The following is a 19604-nucleotide window of genomic DNA, read 5'->3' on the forward strand; positions in this document are numbered from 1 at the left end:
CAACAGTCTATTGGATTGAGCTGGGCATGACTAAATATGTATTTGTATGTTTTGATTTGCTGCATTAGCCTACAATAAATAGCAGCTATTAATCTAAGGGTAGACTACTTGTAATTTTAGCTGACTTAAAACCTAAAAGTCAGCTAAAATGTAAGCATCCATAGTTTAATGTCTGCTAATATTGTAATGCAGCCATTCAAAATATTCAAAATCTGTTTACATAAATGTTATTATCATGCTGGCAAGCAGTATGGAATGTTAATCATCGCATTATCTCCATTTATACCATGGTCTGGGTGAGTACTCGATTCTGATTGGCTGGAGGGTGTAGGTTAAAAAGTGTTAATTTACACCCAGGGAAGACGTTGACCCTATGAAGGCCACGTTGCTTGGCAACACCTGCATACGGGAGATATTAAATAGTCCGCTCGACTTGTAAAAATAATGTAGGTTTTTTGTAGATAGGTAGGCTATTGGATATCATGTGAATGGTAATGCAAACGATCATTTAAGTTTTATCATCCAGTGCAGGCTGTAATTATTTTAGCTACAGTAGCGCTAGCTGCTAGGCTAGGCTTGTTATCAGGTCTCTATCTCTTTCCTCCCCTGACAACCTGACTTCTTCATTTCACCGACCGGGAGACACACAAACTGACTTAAGACTGCTAGTTTAAGACACTAACAGTCTGCACTAGTGTTGGCTCGTTCGTTCGCGAACCGGTTTGAATGAACGAGTCTTTAAAACGAACGAACCGAACCGGTTCGTCTCTCTCGTTCGTTCGGTCGTCTCGTTCACCATTCGATTCACCGGAAACTCGACTGAACGTGTGGTAGAAATTAGTGAGTATATTCTATGGTAAACCATGATTATTAATAGGCTTTATATTTTAAATGGTGGAAAACGCATGATGCTTGCAGAGTCTGGGTTCAGAGCAGATGGTAGGTGCACAGAAATGTCCTGGGAACTGCGGGGTCAAGTCATATTGACCTCCGCCTTTCAGCCTTGGGTCATCTTGGCTAACACGGTTAATCCATGCGGACCTCAGACCAGGGCACGGTTGATAACACACTGAGATGAAGATTGACTGGGCGGAAACCCCATTGGGACAATGGGAACCTCCATGGCAGGTTGCCATGGCGCCGACGCGAGTAGGACGCTTATCCAGTAGCTCCGTGCGTGTTGCGTTGTTTTTAGTAATTTAAGTAATTTAAGTGTGTTTTTGTAAACTTTTAACTCTTTTATAAACTATTTATATGTGTAGATCTATATATATATATATATTATATGGATAGGGAGAAACTGCTTTCACTCCAAACAATGGGACGTAACGGCTTTTTCCGTCGGTAGTATCACCGCCGTTTGTCTGGCGCTGGAACAGCAGATGATACGAAGGATGGACGGAGAGTCCATTTTTAAATTTTTGTCTATACTTAGGCAGTAGTAAAATTACATTATGATCTGACGACCCAAGTGCAGGGCGGGGCTTTTGACACAGTGCAGCAGGCTCATCCATCTTATTACGCAGTGGTCGCACATTTTACAAAGTGAAAGCAAGTATCGGTAGCTTACTCCCTTGTCTCCTAATCCTGTTCCTAATTCCTCCTCTGGATCCTCTTTTCCTCCGTATTGCCTTCTTTATCAAAGTTTTTGGTATGAAATCCAGTTGATCGAGTGATAAGTCAAATGTCTGGCAGGCGTGTTGAAGCTTCAGAAGGTCAGCTCTGGAGTAAGTGCGTCTCGTGGATTTGGATACGCGGGGACCCCAGCAGAGAATACACCTCCATAACTTGTTGCAGAATGTCTTTTAAATTCCATCAACGCAGATTTGACAGTGTCCATATTTCATAAGAATATCATAACATTTTAAACTGGACAAAAATTTGAAAAAGTTAATTAAATATGTTATAAAGTAGCCTTTCAATCACGAGTCGCTCAAACAGCATCTCATTGCCAAGCAATATTGTATATGTACAATAAGAATGATGTATATGCCCAAAAGGACCCAAAAGGACAGTCAGGTCCGTCCGAACCATTCAAAGGAGGTGCTGATAGGCTCCCCGGTCCACCAGAACAGCAGGAAGGCCAGGGACAGCAGAGTAGTACCCAGCAGGTCTCCCAGGGCAGTGAGGTAGGGGATGGAGAAGCTGTCAGGGTCCTTCCCCCGCTGCCAGAGCCAGGGCACCAACCAGTCAGCCACACACAGCAGGAAATACACCTAGGTGGTGTGAGGGGGAGGAGGAGGAGGAGGAGGAGGAGGAGGAGGAGGGATTACATACAATGGACAGTTGGGAGTCGATGGATTGTGAGCAGGCTCGTATTGACACAATGTGGAGGCCTTTTCTTACTTCTCACATTGATTCCTCTGCGATGCCACATAAGAACGCAGTGACTCCAAAAGAGGTTCTGCAAAGTTATGTCATTCATTTGCAAAGTCTCAGTAGTTGCCTTGAACCTGGTTAGTATGCTATCCCAAACATTTGTCATAATCGCGGTCTACTATTTATGAAGTTAAGCCACCACCTAAATTCTTACAGATTGGGGTGAGGGAGTGTTAGTGGTAACCTTTATTTATTTATTATTATTGTTGTTATTTTTGTGAAATTAATATTCATAGACGAGTAATGTATGGCCTTTCAACAATTTCAAGTGAATAATGTAAAAATGTACGCTTTTTCTTTTTTGAAAGCTTGTACTCCCAATCAGCTCCCGGTATTCCCTGATAGGGAGGTATCACTTTGAACATGGCATGGCTTAGCGTAACCTAGAATATAAAGGCACAGAGGCGACAACTACTAACGCTCTCTCTGTCTCTGTCTCGCTCTGTCTATCTCTGCCCTGCTTGTTATCCCCATCTCTACTATTTCTCCTGAAGATTCAATCTCTGAGTAAATGATAATGAACCTCTATCTCTCTATGTATGCCTCGAGCACACTGGCGCCCCAGCAACTTGACTTGATCACATCACATCACATCACATCACATCACATCACATCACATCACACACACACACACACACACACACACACACACACACACACACACACACACACACACACACACACACACACACACACACACACACACACACACACACACACACACACACACCAGCCAGAGCCACAAGGACACTGAAGATACTAAGGGAATAGAAAACAATAGGAAGGGGAAAACAAGATGGAGCCAAACCAATGATTTTCCCGCCCCCGAGAGACGGTGGAGAGCAGGGAGGAATTTAATAATTGGGCTCTTTAAGCAGCAGGGAAGCATTCTCAGTCACAATGCACCTAAGCCCCGTCTTAAAAAGGGAGGCAAATAGAGTGCAGAGATTTACACCAACATTATTGTTTGGTCAAACTCGAACATCCACTTGCCACTTTATACATTGACAGTATAGCACTTTTATCTTTTGGATTCATGGAATTTCGTGTCAGTGCAGAGTTTGAGGATAGAAGAAATACGTGAATCGTCATACAAGTACTTTCAAAAAAGTTTTTGCATGTTCACGCAAAGCACTCTTAGGCACAATTTGTGCAATGAAAATCTTTTGACAAATTATATCGGTATCGTAGGTTTTAGTGAAGCCAGGAGAGACCGTTAGGATTGTTTCATTACTGACCGGTATTGCCCTTTAACAAGTAGCAGTAGCCGCTGATCACAGGAGGAAAGCACCATACATTACAATGCGGACCTCCCCAGGGGTAAGGCCAGCAGAAAATTCCCGGGCCCAACTAGTTCTGTGATGTCAAGTTATTGCTGTTCAACGGCATCTTCGCCAAGCAAGGGGGGGAAAAAGCATGAATTAAGTCTGCATCCCTCCCTCCCCTTCCTCTTTATCTCTAGGCTCTCCGTACCCATAGACACTCTCTCTCTCCCTGATTGGGAGTACCTGGAGTTTCCCGGACCAGGAAGGCAAGACCTACTCACTTGAAGGAGGGCGACCGCCAGGAAGATGAACAGGAAGAACGGCGTCGGCACCGTGTGAGCGCCCTCCATCAGATGAATCGTGTATAAGAAGATCAGCTGACCCGGGATGACCAATAGGAATAGCACTTGGGCCGATCGATGGTTTGCCCCTGGATTATTAATAGAAATCTAATTAATACAGAAAATCTCTACATCGTACATCTCGTGTGGTAGAAAATAATTCTATCACTTCAACTAACTTAGAGAGCATGAGGAATCGAGGAGTCCGGAGCAAGTATGACGTAAGACTTTATTGTTGAACAAGCAACAACAAGGCAGAGTAGTTTGCAAAGCACTGCTGGATGTATACGATCCCCGTCTTTTTATCCTCACACACCAAGCCTGATAATACTCATAGCTTGCGATAAAAAGTAATGGTTAATTCCTTCCATACTCGTTGTTAGGTCCTTATTATTGGAAGGTAAAGAGTGAGGAAGAGCAACAGTGGTTGTTTTTATCCACAATGTGGACCCATTGAGAGCCTACCTGATCCAAAGAACATGTGGCAGGCTCTGCAGGGGCCCTTACGGCCCTCTGGAACCTCCCCAGGGGAGCTGCCAATGTGCAGGGCAGTAGCAATACGACTACACTGAATGGAGACCAGACTTCCTCCAATCCCTACATGAAGGAAGTAATCATGGGAGAAGAGAAGACATAAATAAAATAAAAGAATGATCCATTCATCTTTTCTTGGTTAATTTGTATTGATGTAAGCGATTTAGGGATGGAAGAGAACCCACCATTTATAACCGGAACAAAAATTATAATTCCTGCCAAGTTTGCATTTGTTACAGTCTTGTCAAGGATTAGTCCTCCCAAACTGGAAAGGAAGAGGTGAACCAATGAGTTGTATTAACTCATACCATTTTTATTAACTACCGTACTACGATAACTTCAATTTGATCATTTACTACCAGCCTGCTATTCTCTCATTTAGCTGACACTTTCATTCAGAGTGACTGATTTTACTGAACTCAGATGAAGGTGGTGATCTGAAACGGTTGTGAATACCTGCTTATCAGCATGGCTGTAATGATTGGTTCCCAGCCTTTACGAAGGAGGATACGGCTAGCTGGTTGTCTGGATGAGATGGCCACCCACAACGGGATAAGACACAGTAATACCACATTCACCAGGACCAACACATAGGAGTAGGGCTCTGTGATAAGGAAAACTTGATTCAGCACAAACATTATATTTATCTTGTTTTTTCATGCTCCCTTATGGAAAATAAAGAAATGTAATTAGATGTCATGTTTTCATTATGGAGTCATTGCTTGAGATTAAATTCAATTTAGTGAATCCATTAAATTACATGGTTGATAAAAAAAAATGTTTTAAGGGCATAATGCTACTTTTGTTACCGAGGCATCCGTAGAACCACCGACTGAAGCTGGCGAGGAAGGCAAGAGTGATGAGGTCTCCGAAACTGGCGGCCAAAGGCGTGGCCACATTGTCCGGGTTTATACCCAGTTTCTTGGAGCCAAGGATCAGAGCCACCATGATGACGCCTTAGAAGTGTAGAACAAGAATTCAATCAATATGAATTTAATCAATATGTGTACTATGATGTGATATGAACTGTTTCTTCATTAAAAATTATGTTTACATTATACCCTTATATTTCTGCTTCCTATGGCTACACTGTACTCTGTCCAATTATTTTTTACAAGGTTGTGCATCACTATACGTACTGTATCGGTCTCTATGCAATGGGTTTGTGGATATCTAGCCTACATGTTTCATGTGTTCCTATAAAGCATTGGTTCTCAAAGTGCGGCCCGCGGGCCAATGGTGGCCCGCAGAAACATTCCTGGCGGCCCGCAATGACATACAGATTTTTTTTTTTTATTTAGTATTATTATATCAATATTAATTTAAACTACGGCTGTCAAATTAACACGTTAATTTCAAGTAATTAATCACAGAAAAAATAATTAACGCAGATTAATCGCGCTTCTATAGTGCCCTTTGACCCGGTGCGTCATTTGCGTTGAAACAAATTGGAGGCAGACGAGAAGACGCTGCTCGGCCCCGTGAACGGAAAATTCAAGTATAAACAACTCCCAGACGAACTGTAGATAGGAACACGGTTATCTGCAATCTTGTTGCTTGAACAACCAGGTGTTCAAGCAAGTGAGATAGAAATGTTATTAATTTGATCTTAAAATGCACCCTATGTTAATGAAAGACATGTTTTAAATAAAAGAGACATTGAACTTTAAAGTCTATTATGTCTATTATTCATTAGAAGATTATCACATACCCCATATTGAGCGTTTTTAGAAGACAGTTACACCCGGTGGACTGTAGGGGGCGCAGGGAGGAGGGGTACCGTAAGTGGAATTCTTGCCCACTGTGCAGAGGAGTGTTTTGGTGGGTTTATGTGTGTGTGTGTGTGTGTGTGTGTGTGTGTGTGTGTGTGTGTGTGTGTGTGTGTGTGTGTGTGTGTGTGTGTGTGTGTGTGTGTGTGTGTGTGTGTGTGTGTGTGTGTCAGGGATGGAAATTAACACCCGCCACACGCCATTTGCGGGTGGATTTGTATGGTGGCGGTGAATTGTGTCACTTCACCCGTCACTGTGTCGGGTAATACTTTCCAGTCAGGTCAGATCAAATTTGCATATTTAATACACAGTATTAAATATGCTGCACAGTTCCACAACAATTATGCCGCGTTTCCACTGCAGGGTGCGGAACGGATCGGTTCGCAAAGGTGCGGTACGGGTTGCGTTTCCACCGCCAAAAGTGGGCGTGACCCGGACTTAGCTGTACCCGTTTTGGCCTCGTTTTCAGTACTCCTCCGTTGGGGTACTGAAAACGAGACGAGACGCCTGAAAGGGTTCTGGGAAATTCTAGCTACACATCCCCTCCGTTGATTGGTCGACAGAATCATCACTTCCAGGGGACGTGGGGATAAAAACAAACAAACAGTAGCCTCGAGGTATTATTCTTTACAATTAACATGTCGCGTAAAACGCGTGCTTGGGCGAACAAGGAGGAAGACGTGGTTTACGATGTTTACGTAGCTGCCGCGTCGATCGACATCCGGCCTACCTTAAAGGGTACTGTCGGCGGTGGAAACGCGACCTCGGAACAGAGCTGGGCTATACCACCTCCTCCCTACCGCACCTTTGCGAACCGAACCGTTCCGCACCCTGCAGTGGAAACGCGGCATTAGTGTCAACATCCGGCCCCCTTCTTCTTCTACGCCTCTTTTGCTGAACTGCGACTGTCAACATCCGGGATAATATACCGGTAACAGGGCTCTCAAGTCTCACGCATTTGGCGTGAGACACACGCATTTTGGAAGAAGACGATGGGTATGTTGCGAGGTCGAGGCAAGATGGCGACCAAGGCTGACGCTTGTCTACGAGGCTAAGCAAAATTACAAGCGCTGTCCCTTAACAACAACTTTTTGCTTCCCCTATTATGTTCTAAACGTCTCGTGAACTACAACGTTCCATCTCCCGGCCTTTTAACACCGTAATTCACCCTATTGAAGTAAGTTTGTAGCGTATTTGCTGCCAAGGCTACTACAGCATCGTTGCTAATCCAGCATCAGCTAAACTGCCCACGAGTGAGGAGCCTGCACTTTCCCAAGCAACATGGAGCCTTCCGATAAAGGAGCAAAACGGAAGGAAAAAGAATCAACGCGCCCGACTGATGGTATGGTTTTTGGTGTACCTATTAACTCTCCCAAGACACATGCTAGCTATGCAGCTACAACCTTGACTGCAGCTAACCCTGACCATGGCTATGCTCACGCCCCTGTCCGTGGCCGCGAACAGAGCCCAGATGCTATGCCGTTGCCAGATTCTGACCCCAATGCACCAGTCAAGCCAAAGTTACAGAACAACATCGTTGGGATAATCTCAACAAAAATCAATGAGCGGGCAGATAACCTGGGAAGCATGATTAACCATAACACAGTGAGCATTGACGCCCTGAAGAAGTCTATTGACTTTGCATTTGCGGAGGTTGATTCTTTGAAGATCGACATGAAGGTGGTTAAAACTACTACTGAAAAAAATGAGCAGAAACAGTCAGAGTTAGAACTCAAACTCAATGATGCTAAAAGATACCAACGGAGATGGTGTGGAAGAAATTAATGATTATATTCTATGGTAAACCATGATTATTATTAGGCCTATATATCTAATGGTAGAAAACATCTAAAGCGCCTCTGGATTCTGATCCAGGGCTTGACACGGTGCCAGGGAGTCTGGGGTCAGAGCCTAAGTTGGAACCCCCCACAGGAGCAGGACGCTACGGGGTCAATGCGTGCTGACCTTGTCGTAGATTTCTCTTAACGACTTATCTAATTCACTTCAACTATCTATACGCAAGAGGAATCGGAGAGTCCGGGTCAAGTATTGATGGAGAGTTTATTGTAACCCGCAAACGAGAGACAACAAAGCCGAGTGAGATTTGCAAAGACACTGCAGAATGATTCTCGTCCTGCTCCTTAAATCCCCAATCATTAAACAATACAAAGTTGGATACATACAATATTTCATACAATATTGATTTGCATAGCATGTTTTTTTTGGGTCATACTGTGTCTTCTGAACATATATTAACCTCTATGCAAACAGATAGATGATGTATATGTGTGGATGTCAGCATATTCACATGTTTTCTAGGTCACAACTGTGCCTTTTGAACATATATTATCTCTATGCAAACAGAGATGATGTACATGTGTGAATGTCAGCATTGTCTTCAGAAAGTACATCAGATAAGAATAGAGAGAACCCACTCACTGGCGCCACATAACACCTAACATATAGGGGAAAGGTGATCAGCTATCTTCCACCATTAAAGTATCTATATGATATGCAGGCCTAATAATAATCATAGTTTAACATAAAATGTAAGGTTAATTTCTACCATAACCTCAGCCTGGTGTTCTAGATTATCTTGTTGACCAAGCTTATTTTTTCTCTTTCTTACTGTTAAAAGGTTCGGGAGATTGTTTAACACTGTTACTTAGAATATATTTTCTATTATTAAGGGATAGAAATTGTTTGCTGTAATTTTATAGCACCTTTCATTGTTAGACTGTCTTTTTAATGCCAGGGGGTTGAGACAGAATGTTAAACGAAAGGCTTTATTCTTATTTGCAAAGCAGCAAAAAACTGACTTTTCTTTTTTCCAGGAAACGCATTCAGTTATAGATGATGCATCTTTATGGAAAGCACAATGGGGTAATGACAGTTGGTTCTCGAATGGTACAGAAAGAGCAGCTGGTGCTGCTACTTTAAAGAACTGTTTCGATGGGAATATTTTACATTCTAAGGGTGACCCAAATGGTCATTACTTTATTTGGATTGTTGACATAAATGATGCTATAATTTTACTCGTCAATATTTATGGGTATAATTCAAAAAAAGAGAATGACATTTTATTTGATGATTTGGAAATCCAAATTTTACATTGGTTGTCGAAATATCCAAATTTATTAATATTAATGGGAGGTGACTTTAACATAGCATTATTATAGAGGGAAGGCGGAAGGGGCCTTTGTAAGAAGTAGAAGAAAATGGCTTGAGGAAGGGGAGCAGAATAGTGCTTACTTCTTTCGACTTGAAAAATTGTGCGAAAAACAAGTTAATACAGAAATTGAATATTGATGATGTTATTACAGATGACCCTAAAAGAATAGCTCTGTATTGTTCTAATTTCTATAGCACATTATATCAATCAAATTACAGTGAGGAGTCCCCCCTCCAATTCTTAGATTCTCTCACTGAAACCAAAACAATTGATAACGACCAATCAGACCTATAACACTAGGGGAAGTTAAACTTGCTATTGGACATCTCAAACTCAATAAGTCCCCTGGGACGGACGGTATCACCTCTGAATTTTACAAAGCATTCTCTGACCAACTTGCTCCCTTCCTCCTTGGGCTCTTTTTAGAATGTATAGATAATGAAACCCTCCAACCCACGTTAATCAAGGCCTCATAACTCTTATCCCAAAACCTAGGAAAGATAAACTCCTTATTGATAACTGGCGTCCAATCTGCCTTCTTAATAATGATTATAAAGTGTTTGCACAGATATTTGCAAAAAAGGATTAAAACTGTTTTGGATCATATTATCAATGAGTGCCAGTCAGGTTTTATGAGACACAGACACATTTCCAAACATGTCAGACTAGTTCTTGACTTAATTGACTATTCAGATTTATGTTTAGATGAAAGTCTTATTCTTTTCTTAGATTTTCAGAAGGCTTTCGATACAATTGAGCATAAATGTATCTTCCATGCCTTAGAGAAATTTGGATTTGGTTCATACTTTAACAATGCAATCAAAACTATGTACAAAAATGGAAACTGTTCAATTAAATTACATGCTGGAGTATGGTATTCCAATTCCTCCAAGGGAATTTGCTATTGTCATGGATGCAATCCCTACAGGAGTTGTGATGCTTCTAAGAAGTACAGCAGGGGTTGAGCCAACTTTGCTACCTCTTGACCCTACCGAGTCTGCAGTTGGTGGGGTTTGTTTCTCCCCGTAACAATAATTGTGGAATACGATCATTGTTCCAAAATGATGTAGTCTCTGTCCCATATGTAGTTGCCTACTGGAATAATTTTGTATCTGACCTTAATTGGAAGAAAATCTGGACTTTACCACCATTTAATCACTAACAAAATGAAAGAGGTATCTTTTAAGATTATGCACCGTTACTATCCCTCTAAACTATTTTTGCAAGATTAAGATTTAAATTAGGCCCCGTTTACACGAAGGGAAAACGCAGATATTTTCACACGGTTTGGCCTCTCATTTACACGAAAACGCAGTTTTTGTCACAGAAAACGATCATTTCTAAAAACTCCGGCCAAAGTGGAGATTTCTGAAAACGCCGGTTACGTGTTGTCGTGTCAACGGATAGAAACTGGGTTTTAGGTTCTGAAACGTCACATTATGCACCAGGAAATGCTTAACGTCATTTGAGCGCCCTATGTTTACAGTTTGTTTGTTACAGGAAGACGCTCGTGTTATTCGTTGTTGTTGATTCTGAGGATTCTGATTGGCTTGCATGGCTTTATCCTTCTCCCTACACTGCCGCCCATAGGTTTGACATAGTTATAATGTCCCAACGGCGTATTTATGCGTTTTGATGTAAACGACAACTTTTTTGAAAACGATGTTGTGTGCACAATGTTATTTTTGAAAACGGAGGGGGGGAAATATTCGTTTCTATAAATACCCTGCTACGTATAAACGTGGCCTCAGACATAGATGTCAATTGCTCATTTTGTAATATGTACCCTGAAGATGTGACACATTTATTTTGGAATTGTTCCCATTCAAATCATTTATGGAATGATATTTGCACTTTTATCACTCGTTTCATTGACCCCAAGTTTTCCCTTTGTATTGAACATTTATTGTTTGGTTTCTTCAATTACACCTCTAGTCAAGCAAACCAATATTTTATTATAAACCTTATTATTTTATTAGCTAAATGGCATATACATAAATGTAAATACTCGAATCAGAAACCACTTTTTGTTGCGTTTGAGAATGAAACCAGTTTCATCATCTCAATAAAATACAGTCCAGTTTCATCACCCCGTAGCTTCCTGCACCTGTGGGGGGGGGTCCAACATATGCTCTGACCCCAGACTCCTTGGCACTGTGTCAAGCCCTGGTTCAGAATCCAGAGACGCTTTAAATGTTTTCTACCATTAGATATATAGGCCTAATAATAATCATGGTTTACCATAGAACAGGGGTTAAAAGGTTGGTGTTTGGGTCTAACTATGATTACCATAAGGAGAGAAGGAATACAGAGCAATAATAGAAATGCCAGATGTGGTTGAGCTAGCTGAGGCCTTATGGTCCACGGGGTCAGGGGTCTTGTGTATGCATGTGTGTGTGTGTGTGTGTGTGTGTGTGTGTGTGTGCTCGCGTGTGTGTGTGTGTGTGTGTGTGTGTGTGTGTGTGTGTGTGTGTGTGTGTGTGTGTGTGTGTTAGTAGAAAGGGGGGGGGCTAACAGGTGGGGTTAATCTGTTCCAAATTTCTGGTGGGGGCCAGACTGTGGGATCCAGGATGAGGACTAGGAATAGAGAGTAATAAAAGCATCTGGCTTGTGTGTTACTATCAGGGTGTCTGCAGGTGCGTGATGCGGGAAACACTAGGGCCTTCAGTGAGATGTTTGCTGTTTGCTGTTTACAGACATTGTGGGAGAAATTAACCATTACTTTTATATTAACTATGAGTATTATCAGGCCTATATACATCAGGCATAAACATTAATGGTGGAATGTAGAGAAACCACACCTGGACCCAGAGTAATGGCCTGATAAGGCGCCAAGGACTTTGGGGCCCAGGCTACTGACATCCTCCCATTTTTAGATTAACGACAGGAGATGAGCACATACGTAAGGGAATGTAAGGCCATTTTGAACATATCCCAGGACGGTCATATAACATGCATGACTGCTCGGTTGGGGTGGATAAGAGGGACTGGGATCGGAGCCCCAGTCAGTGTGTCTTTTGCAAAACCACATGCTCGGCTCTGTTGTACCTATTTTGTGGGTAACAATAAAGTCTCTGTCATTACTTTTTCCGGACTCCCCGATTTCTATTGCGTATAGCTGGTTGAAGTAAATTAGATAAGTCGTTAACAAAAATGCTACAACAACATCACAGATGACTAACTATGATGAAACTAAGACATCTTTTATCGGTCGCTACTATTTGAGTGGTATTAATATGATCATTCACAAAGAGGGTGTGCCTAGGTGGGGGGTGTGAACATACAATTAGTGACAGAGGTAAGGGGACCCCTGGGTCTATGGGTTGGGGCCCGATGACCGGGGTTATAAATACCCCATGCGACGCTCCAAAAGGCCAACTCAGTTCACACCATCAAGTTCTTTGGCAACAGTGAACCACCCGACGACAACATGCTGATTGGCTGTAAGTATTTCTTAGACCATTACTATATTTCAGATATATCATGACTAATGCTACATAATTCTACATAGCTACGGCCCGGGGGACCTCATAGGGGGATATGATATTTACTACTCTTAAGGGCCTGAAACTGTGTTGAAAAACTCTGTTACAATATGATCAGGTTTAACCCTGCCAGAGAGGAGAGTCTTGACTTGCATACTGCGTCTCAAATACGTAGGTATAAGTAGGTGTTTCTTTGAATTTAGAAGTCTAATTTGTTCTAGACACAAAATCTCATAAAGAAATTGCCACGACAATGTTCATTATCAAAATGATATTACCAAAGTAAGCAGGGAGAGGACAGGCTTGGGCCTTACCTTGTAGCAATGAGGCCATGAAGGCAGTAGCCAGACTGACTGAACACAGGAGGAGGGCATGGTTAAAGGGCATCTGACCCTCTGCCATCCATCCCAAAGCAATCGCCATCAGAGCTGCCAGAAGACCCAGTACAGTGGCCTGCAACTGGGAAAAGAGTGACAGTAAAGAGATTCAACTCTGTTGAACAAGACTTTAATACAATGTTTTAGCCGTGAACCCCTTTATTACAATGTGTATTTTTTATTTCAGTTCAAGATGAGTTGATGTTGTGGATAAACACTTTACACAACAAAAAATAAGGGAGGTAGAGGAAGCCAAAGTTTGAAAGATAAAGACTTTATTATCACTTGTACAGTAGTATAAGCATCGATGAACCACCTCAGGAGGTCCTAAAGGGGGATGTAGCCGTGTCTTATCAGTTGGATCCCTGGCTTCTGACCTTCCCCAGATGCAAAAGAGGACCCCGTTGGAACAGGGGCTCTGTTACAGCTTTTACGGTGGGACACAGAGGGGCAGTTAGGGAAACCTCACATGTGTGACAACCAAATTTTCCCATTACACAGACCTCAGCTGATTTTGCTAAAATGGGGTTGAATCCTCCTACATGCACTAACCAATCTAAACAACCTATGCATTGGGCCTTGGAATAAGGCACCTCCCCTGTGTCCCCCACATTAGTGACCCACTAACTGAATATGCAAGTGTCTTCTATATAAACACACATATATATATATATATATATATATATATATATATATATATATAACATGAAGCCTGATTCGAGAACAGGAGTTCTTTGCCAACCCACTCATGTTTTTGGTTACATGAGTGATAATAAAGTCTTTATCTTTCAACTTTCGGCTGAAAGATAGAAGTTACACAGGTTAGGCCTCTACCTAAAGGATGACAACAAGTGGGGAGCAGACACGGAGGATCGAACCAGCTCTTTTCTAACTAACTGATTATAAAAAGTAGATAATTATAATTAACCAAATAATAGCAATGCATATCTTTCAAAAAATCCTCTACCTGTTTAAGAGACAAATTCCCGATGATCAGACTCCTCCTTTCTCTTGCCGTTTCCATTTTCCCAGTATTCACCTGTCAACAGCAGATTATATATTGGCTTTAGTTATTAGTTATAACATTACCAGTGGGTTCACAATACTCAAGGGTTTGGTTATACCCACCACCATAGACAAATCTTTACTCAGCCATGAACAATAATTTTTGGAAGTTGTTAGAAGTTGATAGATCAACTTGATAACATTGCTATCGAGTCAAAAACATGTGTGTGATAGTCAGTACTGTACAGTACTGTTAAAGACGGTGCAAGCTGCAAAGATGCCGAAATAGATCGGGGTATTTATATTCAACCCTCAAGTATCTCATTCACATGATGCCAATCAGCTACGGTTGAAAACATTCCCGGGCCTTCAGGGAATGCCCTTTCGATCCACTTATTACAGAGGAGACGATAGTCTCGTAGTCTATAGTACTACCCGGGCACTGCATGCTCAGCCTGAGGTGGGTTTTTAAATATAATGACAGTTGGTATTCTTTCTCAAAAGAGATCTATACTAATTTTAGCAGTGGGTCGCATTCTTATGAATGGGGACTGTGTCAGAGGCTGAAACGATAACATTGGATACTGAACTTCTCTGCCATTGTGAAAATCCTGGAAGAGGATTTTCACAATGAGATCAAAAATATAAATGACTTAAGGCGGGGACATCTCATGACAATAAACAATATAAGATGTTGATGTGTTAACATTTGCAAGTGCTCACAGCAGTTGAAAGCCTGGAAGCAAGGGTCATTTCCAGGTTTCCCTTGAGGCCCAATGCAGAAGGGACCAGTATGAAGATCTCTGTGACCTCCTGAAACACTTCCCAGTGCTTTAAGACACACACACACACACGCGCACACACACACACGCGCACACACACACACACACGCACACGCACACACACACACACACACACACACACACATAAATAATACATTTACTTTCACAAGCTGTATATATTTCTGAATGGTAAACATTGACAATATTAAGGAGATGAATTTCATTAAGTAAAACCCAGACTTAACATACAGGCTGAGTCTCAGATGAACACAACATACAGTCACGGGGGCTCTAGCCTTGCTCCCCCTTCATCTTCTCACTGTTCTCACCTGAACCAGATCAAGCAGCATACCGGCCGAGACGGTGCCAAGCCCAGCCAGCAGGAAGGGCACCAAGATCTGCAGCACCAGGGCAGGCGTCGTCTCGGTGGGCCTGGCCGGCGGCGCGCCCCCCCGGCTCTGTGGGTCTCCCCGTGTGCCCCCGGCCTTGTGGAGGCTCCTCGCACTGCGGACGCCCCCGGGGAGCAGGGGCTCGGCCTCGTCCACGTGAACCCGAGATAGAGACGTGTTGCGTGGGGTCCTGTATCCGCGTAGGTCCTGGAGCTCCTGAGGGTCTTCTGAGGGCTGCGTGGACTCGTGCAGATGGCCGTCTCCTGTTCCCATGGCGAGGGATATTGCATTGCCCATGGTGAGGAGAGAACGGGGAACTCTTTCAGGGAATTTCTCGGATGAGAGTTTGATTCCTGATACTTTTCAAACCCAGCTGGAAATCTAGACTGGTTCTGCCGGCTCACAGCACATCTGAAAATATCAAAACCCGGGGTCAGGATATGGACACTTGCAGAGTTCTTTGAGAGTGGTTGTAAAATGACATGTAAGCTGCGTCTTTTGCATTATAATAACGGGGGATGCCGAGGAGACTTCAGTAGGTCTACCGGGCCATCATGCCGCACCGGGGAGAATGATAACCCAGGTTTTATTCAAAACAAAACTAACACTGATTTCACTATTTGGACTAAGTTAAAAAAGATAGGCCTGCTGAAATCAAATTAATGGTTGAGTTGTCATTTGAATGAATCCCTGAATCCATGCTATACCATATTATGCCAGTGGTTTGACAAGATCATGTCACAAACACCCGCATTGTTCTGGGGACATACCTCAAATTTCCTTATAGGACATTCTTACCATCGTTTGTCCATTGATTCATTTCATTGGAACAGCGCATAGCTATGTCACCAGATGGGCACATATAGCCCAGGATAGCTATTTAGAAACCAAAAATATTTCTGGTACATGTCCTACCAATCCTTAGCATTTAGATTTTAGAGGTTATATATACAGGTTGAAACATATCCCCTTCAAGATTATTTTCAAATAAATCTCAATGTCAATTGTTAGGTCAAACAAAAAACAAATCAAGGTTTTTAGTGAGTATGACAATTTCAGCAGATTAAATGAAGTGTCTTACTCCAGTTCACTGCCGTCCAAATCTCTGCCTTTCCTCTGCTCTCTTGGTACCATCTTCCCTGTTCACCAGGCGCACACTCACTCACCCCTCTCACTAGCACGCGCTCTCTCTCTCTCTCTCTCTCTCTCTCTCTCTCAAACAAGTGACACCCTCACCCATCCACACTAATATGTGCATGCACGTGCCTAGTGCCACACACACACACACACACACACACACACACACACACACACACACACACACACACACACACACACACACACACACACACACACACACACACACACACACACACACACACACACACACACACACACGTGCACATGAAAATGAACTAAAAAGTCACCAGACACTGAGTACATCTTGCTACTCTGGTCAAGTGGTTCACAGTGAAATTGGTTATAGTTCTTAGAAGTAATCTGGAATATAATTAACCTAATCATTTTAGTATACGTCTAGATTATTCGGCTAATATGAAACCACTACACACACACACACACACACATTTTTACTTGTTTTCTATCTGATATGTTTTCATTGTTATAATTATGGCAGCTTCCATTCCATTTTATATAATTGTGTCTAGTGATGGGCACTGCGGCTTGTTGATCAGGCCACCCGGAACTTCATTACCCATAACCACCGGTGGCCAATACGGTCATGAGTCAAATCACGGGACCTTCCAGCCAAATGTAACTATTTTCCGACGCAACAATGCTGTACTTGGATGACAGTATGGCTGGAGAAACGATCTCACCTGGCTGGGAGTTTGATGGTATTGACGATGGGTCACAGAGTAAGTACTGTCTCATATTCGTGCCAGTCACTTAGCTTCCTGGAAATGTAGCTGAATATTGAGGAGCAGAATCCAGGCCTCCTCATGACCAGAGTGACACACAGTGATCAGCTGGGGCAGACCACGGCTAGGACCTCTGGATGGCAGGCTGGAACGGCTGACGTGGTCGCCATCTTGGATTCTCAGATCGAAGTCCATGACCTGTGGTGAGGGGGTACCAAGTTACCAACATATGACGTTTACAATTATGTAGTCTCGCAAATCTGACTTCAGATTGATACTCTAAAGTCCAATTGCAGTTGAGCACCAATCTGGGTGAATGAGATATTTCGAACTCCTTCGCTTCATATCTTTTTGATCAATCATGTTGCTGGAGGGGGATCAGTAAGCTTTTACAGTAATTAGCTATGAACAGCGAACACACACATGGCCAGCAATAGTTAACTTTAAAGGGGTCTGTAGAGGTTACCAATTTACACTGTGACTAAGCCGCAGTAGAAATACAGATTTAAAATCCCATTCTAGATCGAAGCGGACTGGATTAAATAAGCTTCCCTTAATAAGGAGCTGGGTTACCAGTTACCACAATGTTAGCAACCAAACAATTTAATATATTTGATATATAGTTGAATTGTCAGAAATGTGTCAAACCTTTTTAAAAGAGACCTTCCAAAAGTTTCAGAATTATCTGGTGGCCTGTCCACTTCCGGTTGGAACTGTCCCTTGAAATGTCCCGATTTAAATTAATCTAAATATTTGTATTTGTATACATGATTTGATTTTTAAATGCCATATTACAGCTTGCCACTTTTCATTTCAGACTTAAGGTCACCTGTGTTTTCAGGTTTGCGCAATTCTCATTCAGGGGCGCTCAGCAACTCCCTGGTTTGTCAGGGGTGAATGAAATTCAAACCCAAAAGTAGATCAAGTCAAATGATTTATTTGAGGCAGAGCGAGGCTTCGGTTGTATCAATAAAAGACCCAACTCTTTGTCTCACAGGAAGAAAAAAAAAATACAGGCCACAAGTCCGCTGTTGACTAAAACAGGCAAGAATCCAAACAAAGAAGGAAAAGCCAGGTCACTGTACGAAGAGGAGCCAGGGGCAGCCAACGGTCAGAACCGAGATACAGTTAAATTCCGGAAAACAAAAACATGCAGGAACCAATCAGGCAGGCAGGTAGGACAATACAGGGCAATGTAAAATGAGTATGTCAGCTCAGACCAAATGTTGGAACAAAGTGGCAATGATAGCACAGGACATTAATAGGCCAGGTGAGCAGGAGAAATGGCGGGAAAGAGGCAATGTCAGGATGTACAGGTGAGAGGCAGAGTCAGAGGCACAACCAAAATAGAGACACTTGGTGGGAGGTCACTGAGTCCAAACAGAGATGCTGACATGACCCCCCCCCCCCCCCCCCCCCGTAATTCACACCCTGATTATGCTGTGGAGTATAAATGACAACACAACTTAAACATATCAGTGGCAAAGTGAATTAAATCGCTGGAAAAATACAGCAATATCTTTGTTAAGTTTTTGTATCAATCGCTTGATTTTCTATCGGGATCTCAATCTATTTCTATGCTGCAGGGCTGAACCATTGCTGACGCAGATTAAAGGAGATCGGAGGCTGATTGTGTCTCCGGTGTTTGACAAAGTCAACTACTATGATCTTGAGGTTGTAAAGTACATCCCTGCATCCCATGGGTTAAACTGGGCTTCTGAATTGTACAGTAAATGGCTGAAACGATAGTTACGTATTGTAACTCTAGACTTTATGAGTATAGGCGCAATCTTTTAAGTGTCGGCCTCATTGTCCTTTAAATTTCTGAAGAAAAGCTGTTTATTGGGAGCAGAACGTCCGCCGGCGCCCGACTATATCTGCGAAATGCGGACGTCGTTGAGGCATGCCGCACGCGGACGTAATTGAGGCCCACGCTGTTGGCAGGCGGGGATTACACATTTTTCAGTGCTACGGCTCACGCCTAGGGATAACCCAATAGCGATAGCCTTAAAAGGCTGCGCCTATACTCATAGAATCTAGAGTTACAATACCGCCCTGCCTTGGTTCCCTCCCCCATAGTGCCAAAGCTAAGTTTGCGAGCGAGAGCAGAACATCATTCGCGAGAGGCTGTTTTGCGCGCGCAGAGGTAATTTGCGCACGCGAGAGGCTGTTTTGCGCGCGCAGAGGTAATTTGCGCGCGCGCAGAGATCATTTGCGCGCTCGCAG

The 19604-nt window shown here is 42.8% G+C and overlaps 1 protein-coding gene and 1 long non-coding RNA gene across 2 annotated transcripts; one reads left to right on the forward strand and one right to left on the reverse strand.

The window, feature by feature from the left end:
• Window positions 1-1417: 1417 nt before the first annotated feature.
• slc41a2a (solute carrier family 41 member 2a) lies at window positions 1418-15795 on the reverse strand. Its single transcript, XM_060060861.1, has 10 exons — window positions 15439-15795; window positions 15051-15158; window positions 14290-14361; window positions 13260-13404; window positions 5329-5475; window positions 4976-5123; window positions 4705-4784; window positions 4451-4582; window positions 3926-4074; window positions 1418-2216 (listed from the first exon to the last, which is right to left on the reverse strand). The coding sequence occupies exons 1-10, from the start codon at window positions 15793-15795 to the stop codon at window positions 2016-2018; spliced, it is 1539 nt and encodes a 512-aa protein (XP_059916844.1). The 3' UTR covers window positions 1418-2015.
• Window positions 12801-16920, forward strand: LOC132464472 (uncharacterized). The gene is made up of 2 exons (XR_009527277.1): window positions 12801-12903; window positions 15448-16920. It is a non-coding gene; the product is annotated as an uncharacterized LOC132464472 (long non-coding RNA).
• The last annotated feature ends 2684 nt before the right edge of the window (window positions 16921-19604 follow it).

Source organism: Gadus macrocephalus, chromosome 9 (assembly GCF_031168955.1).
Source record: "Gadus macrocephalus chromosome 9, ASM3116895v1".
Taxonomy (NCBI): domain Eukaryota; kingdom Metazoa; phylum Chordata; class Actinopteri; order Gadiformes; family Gadidae; genus Gadus; species Gadus macrocephalus.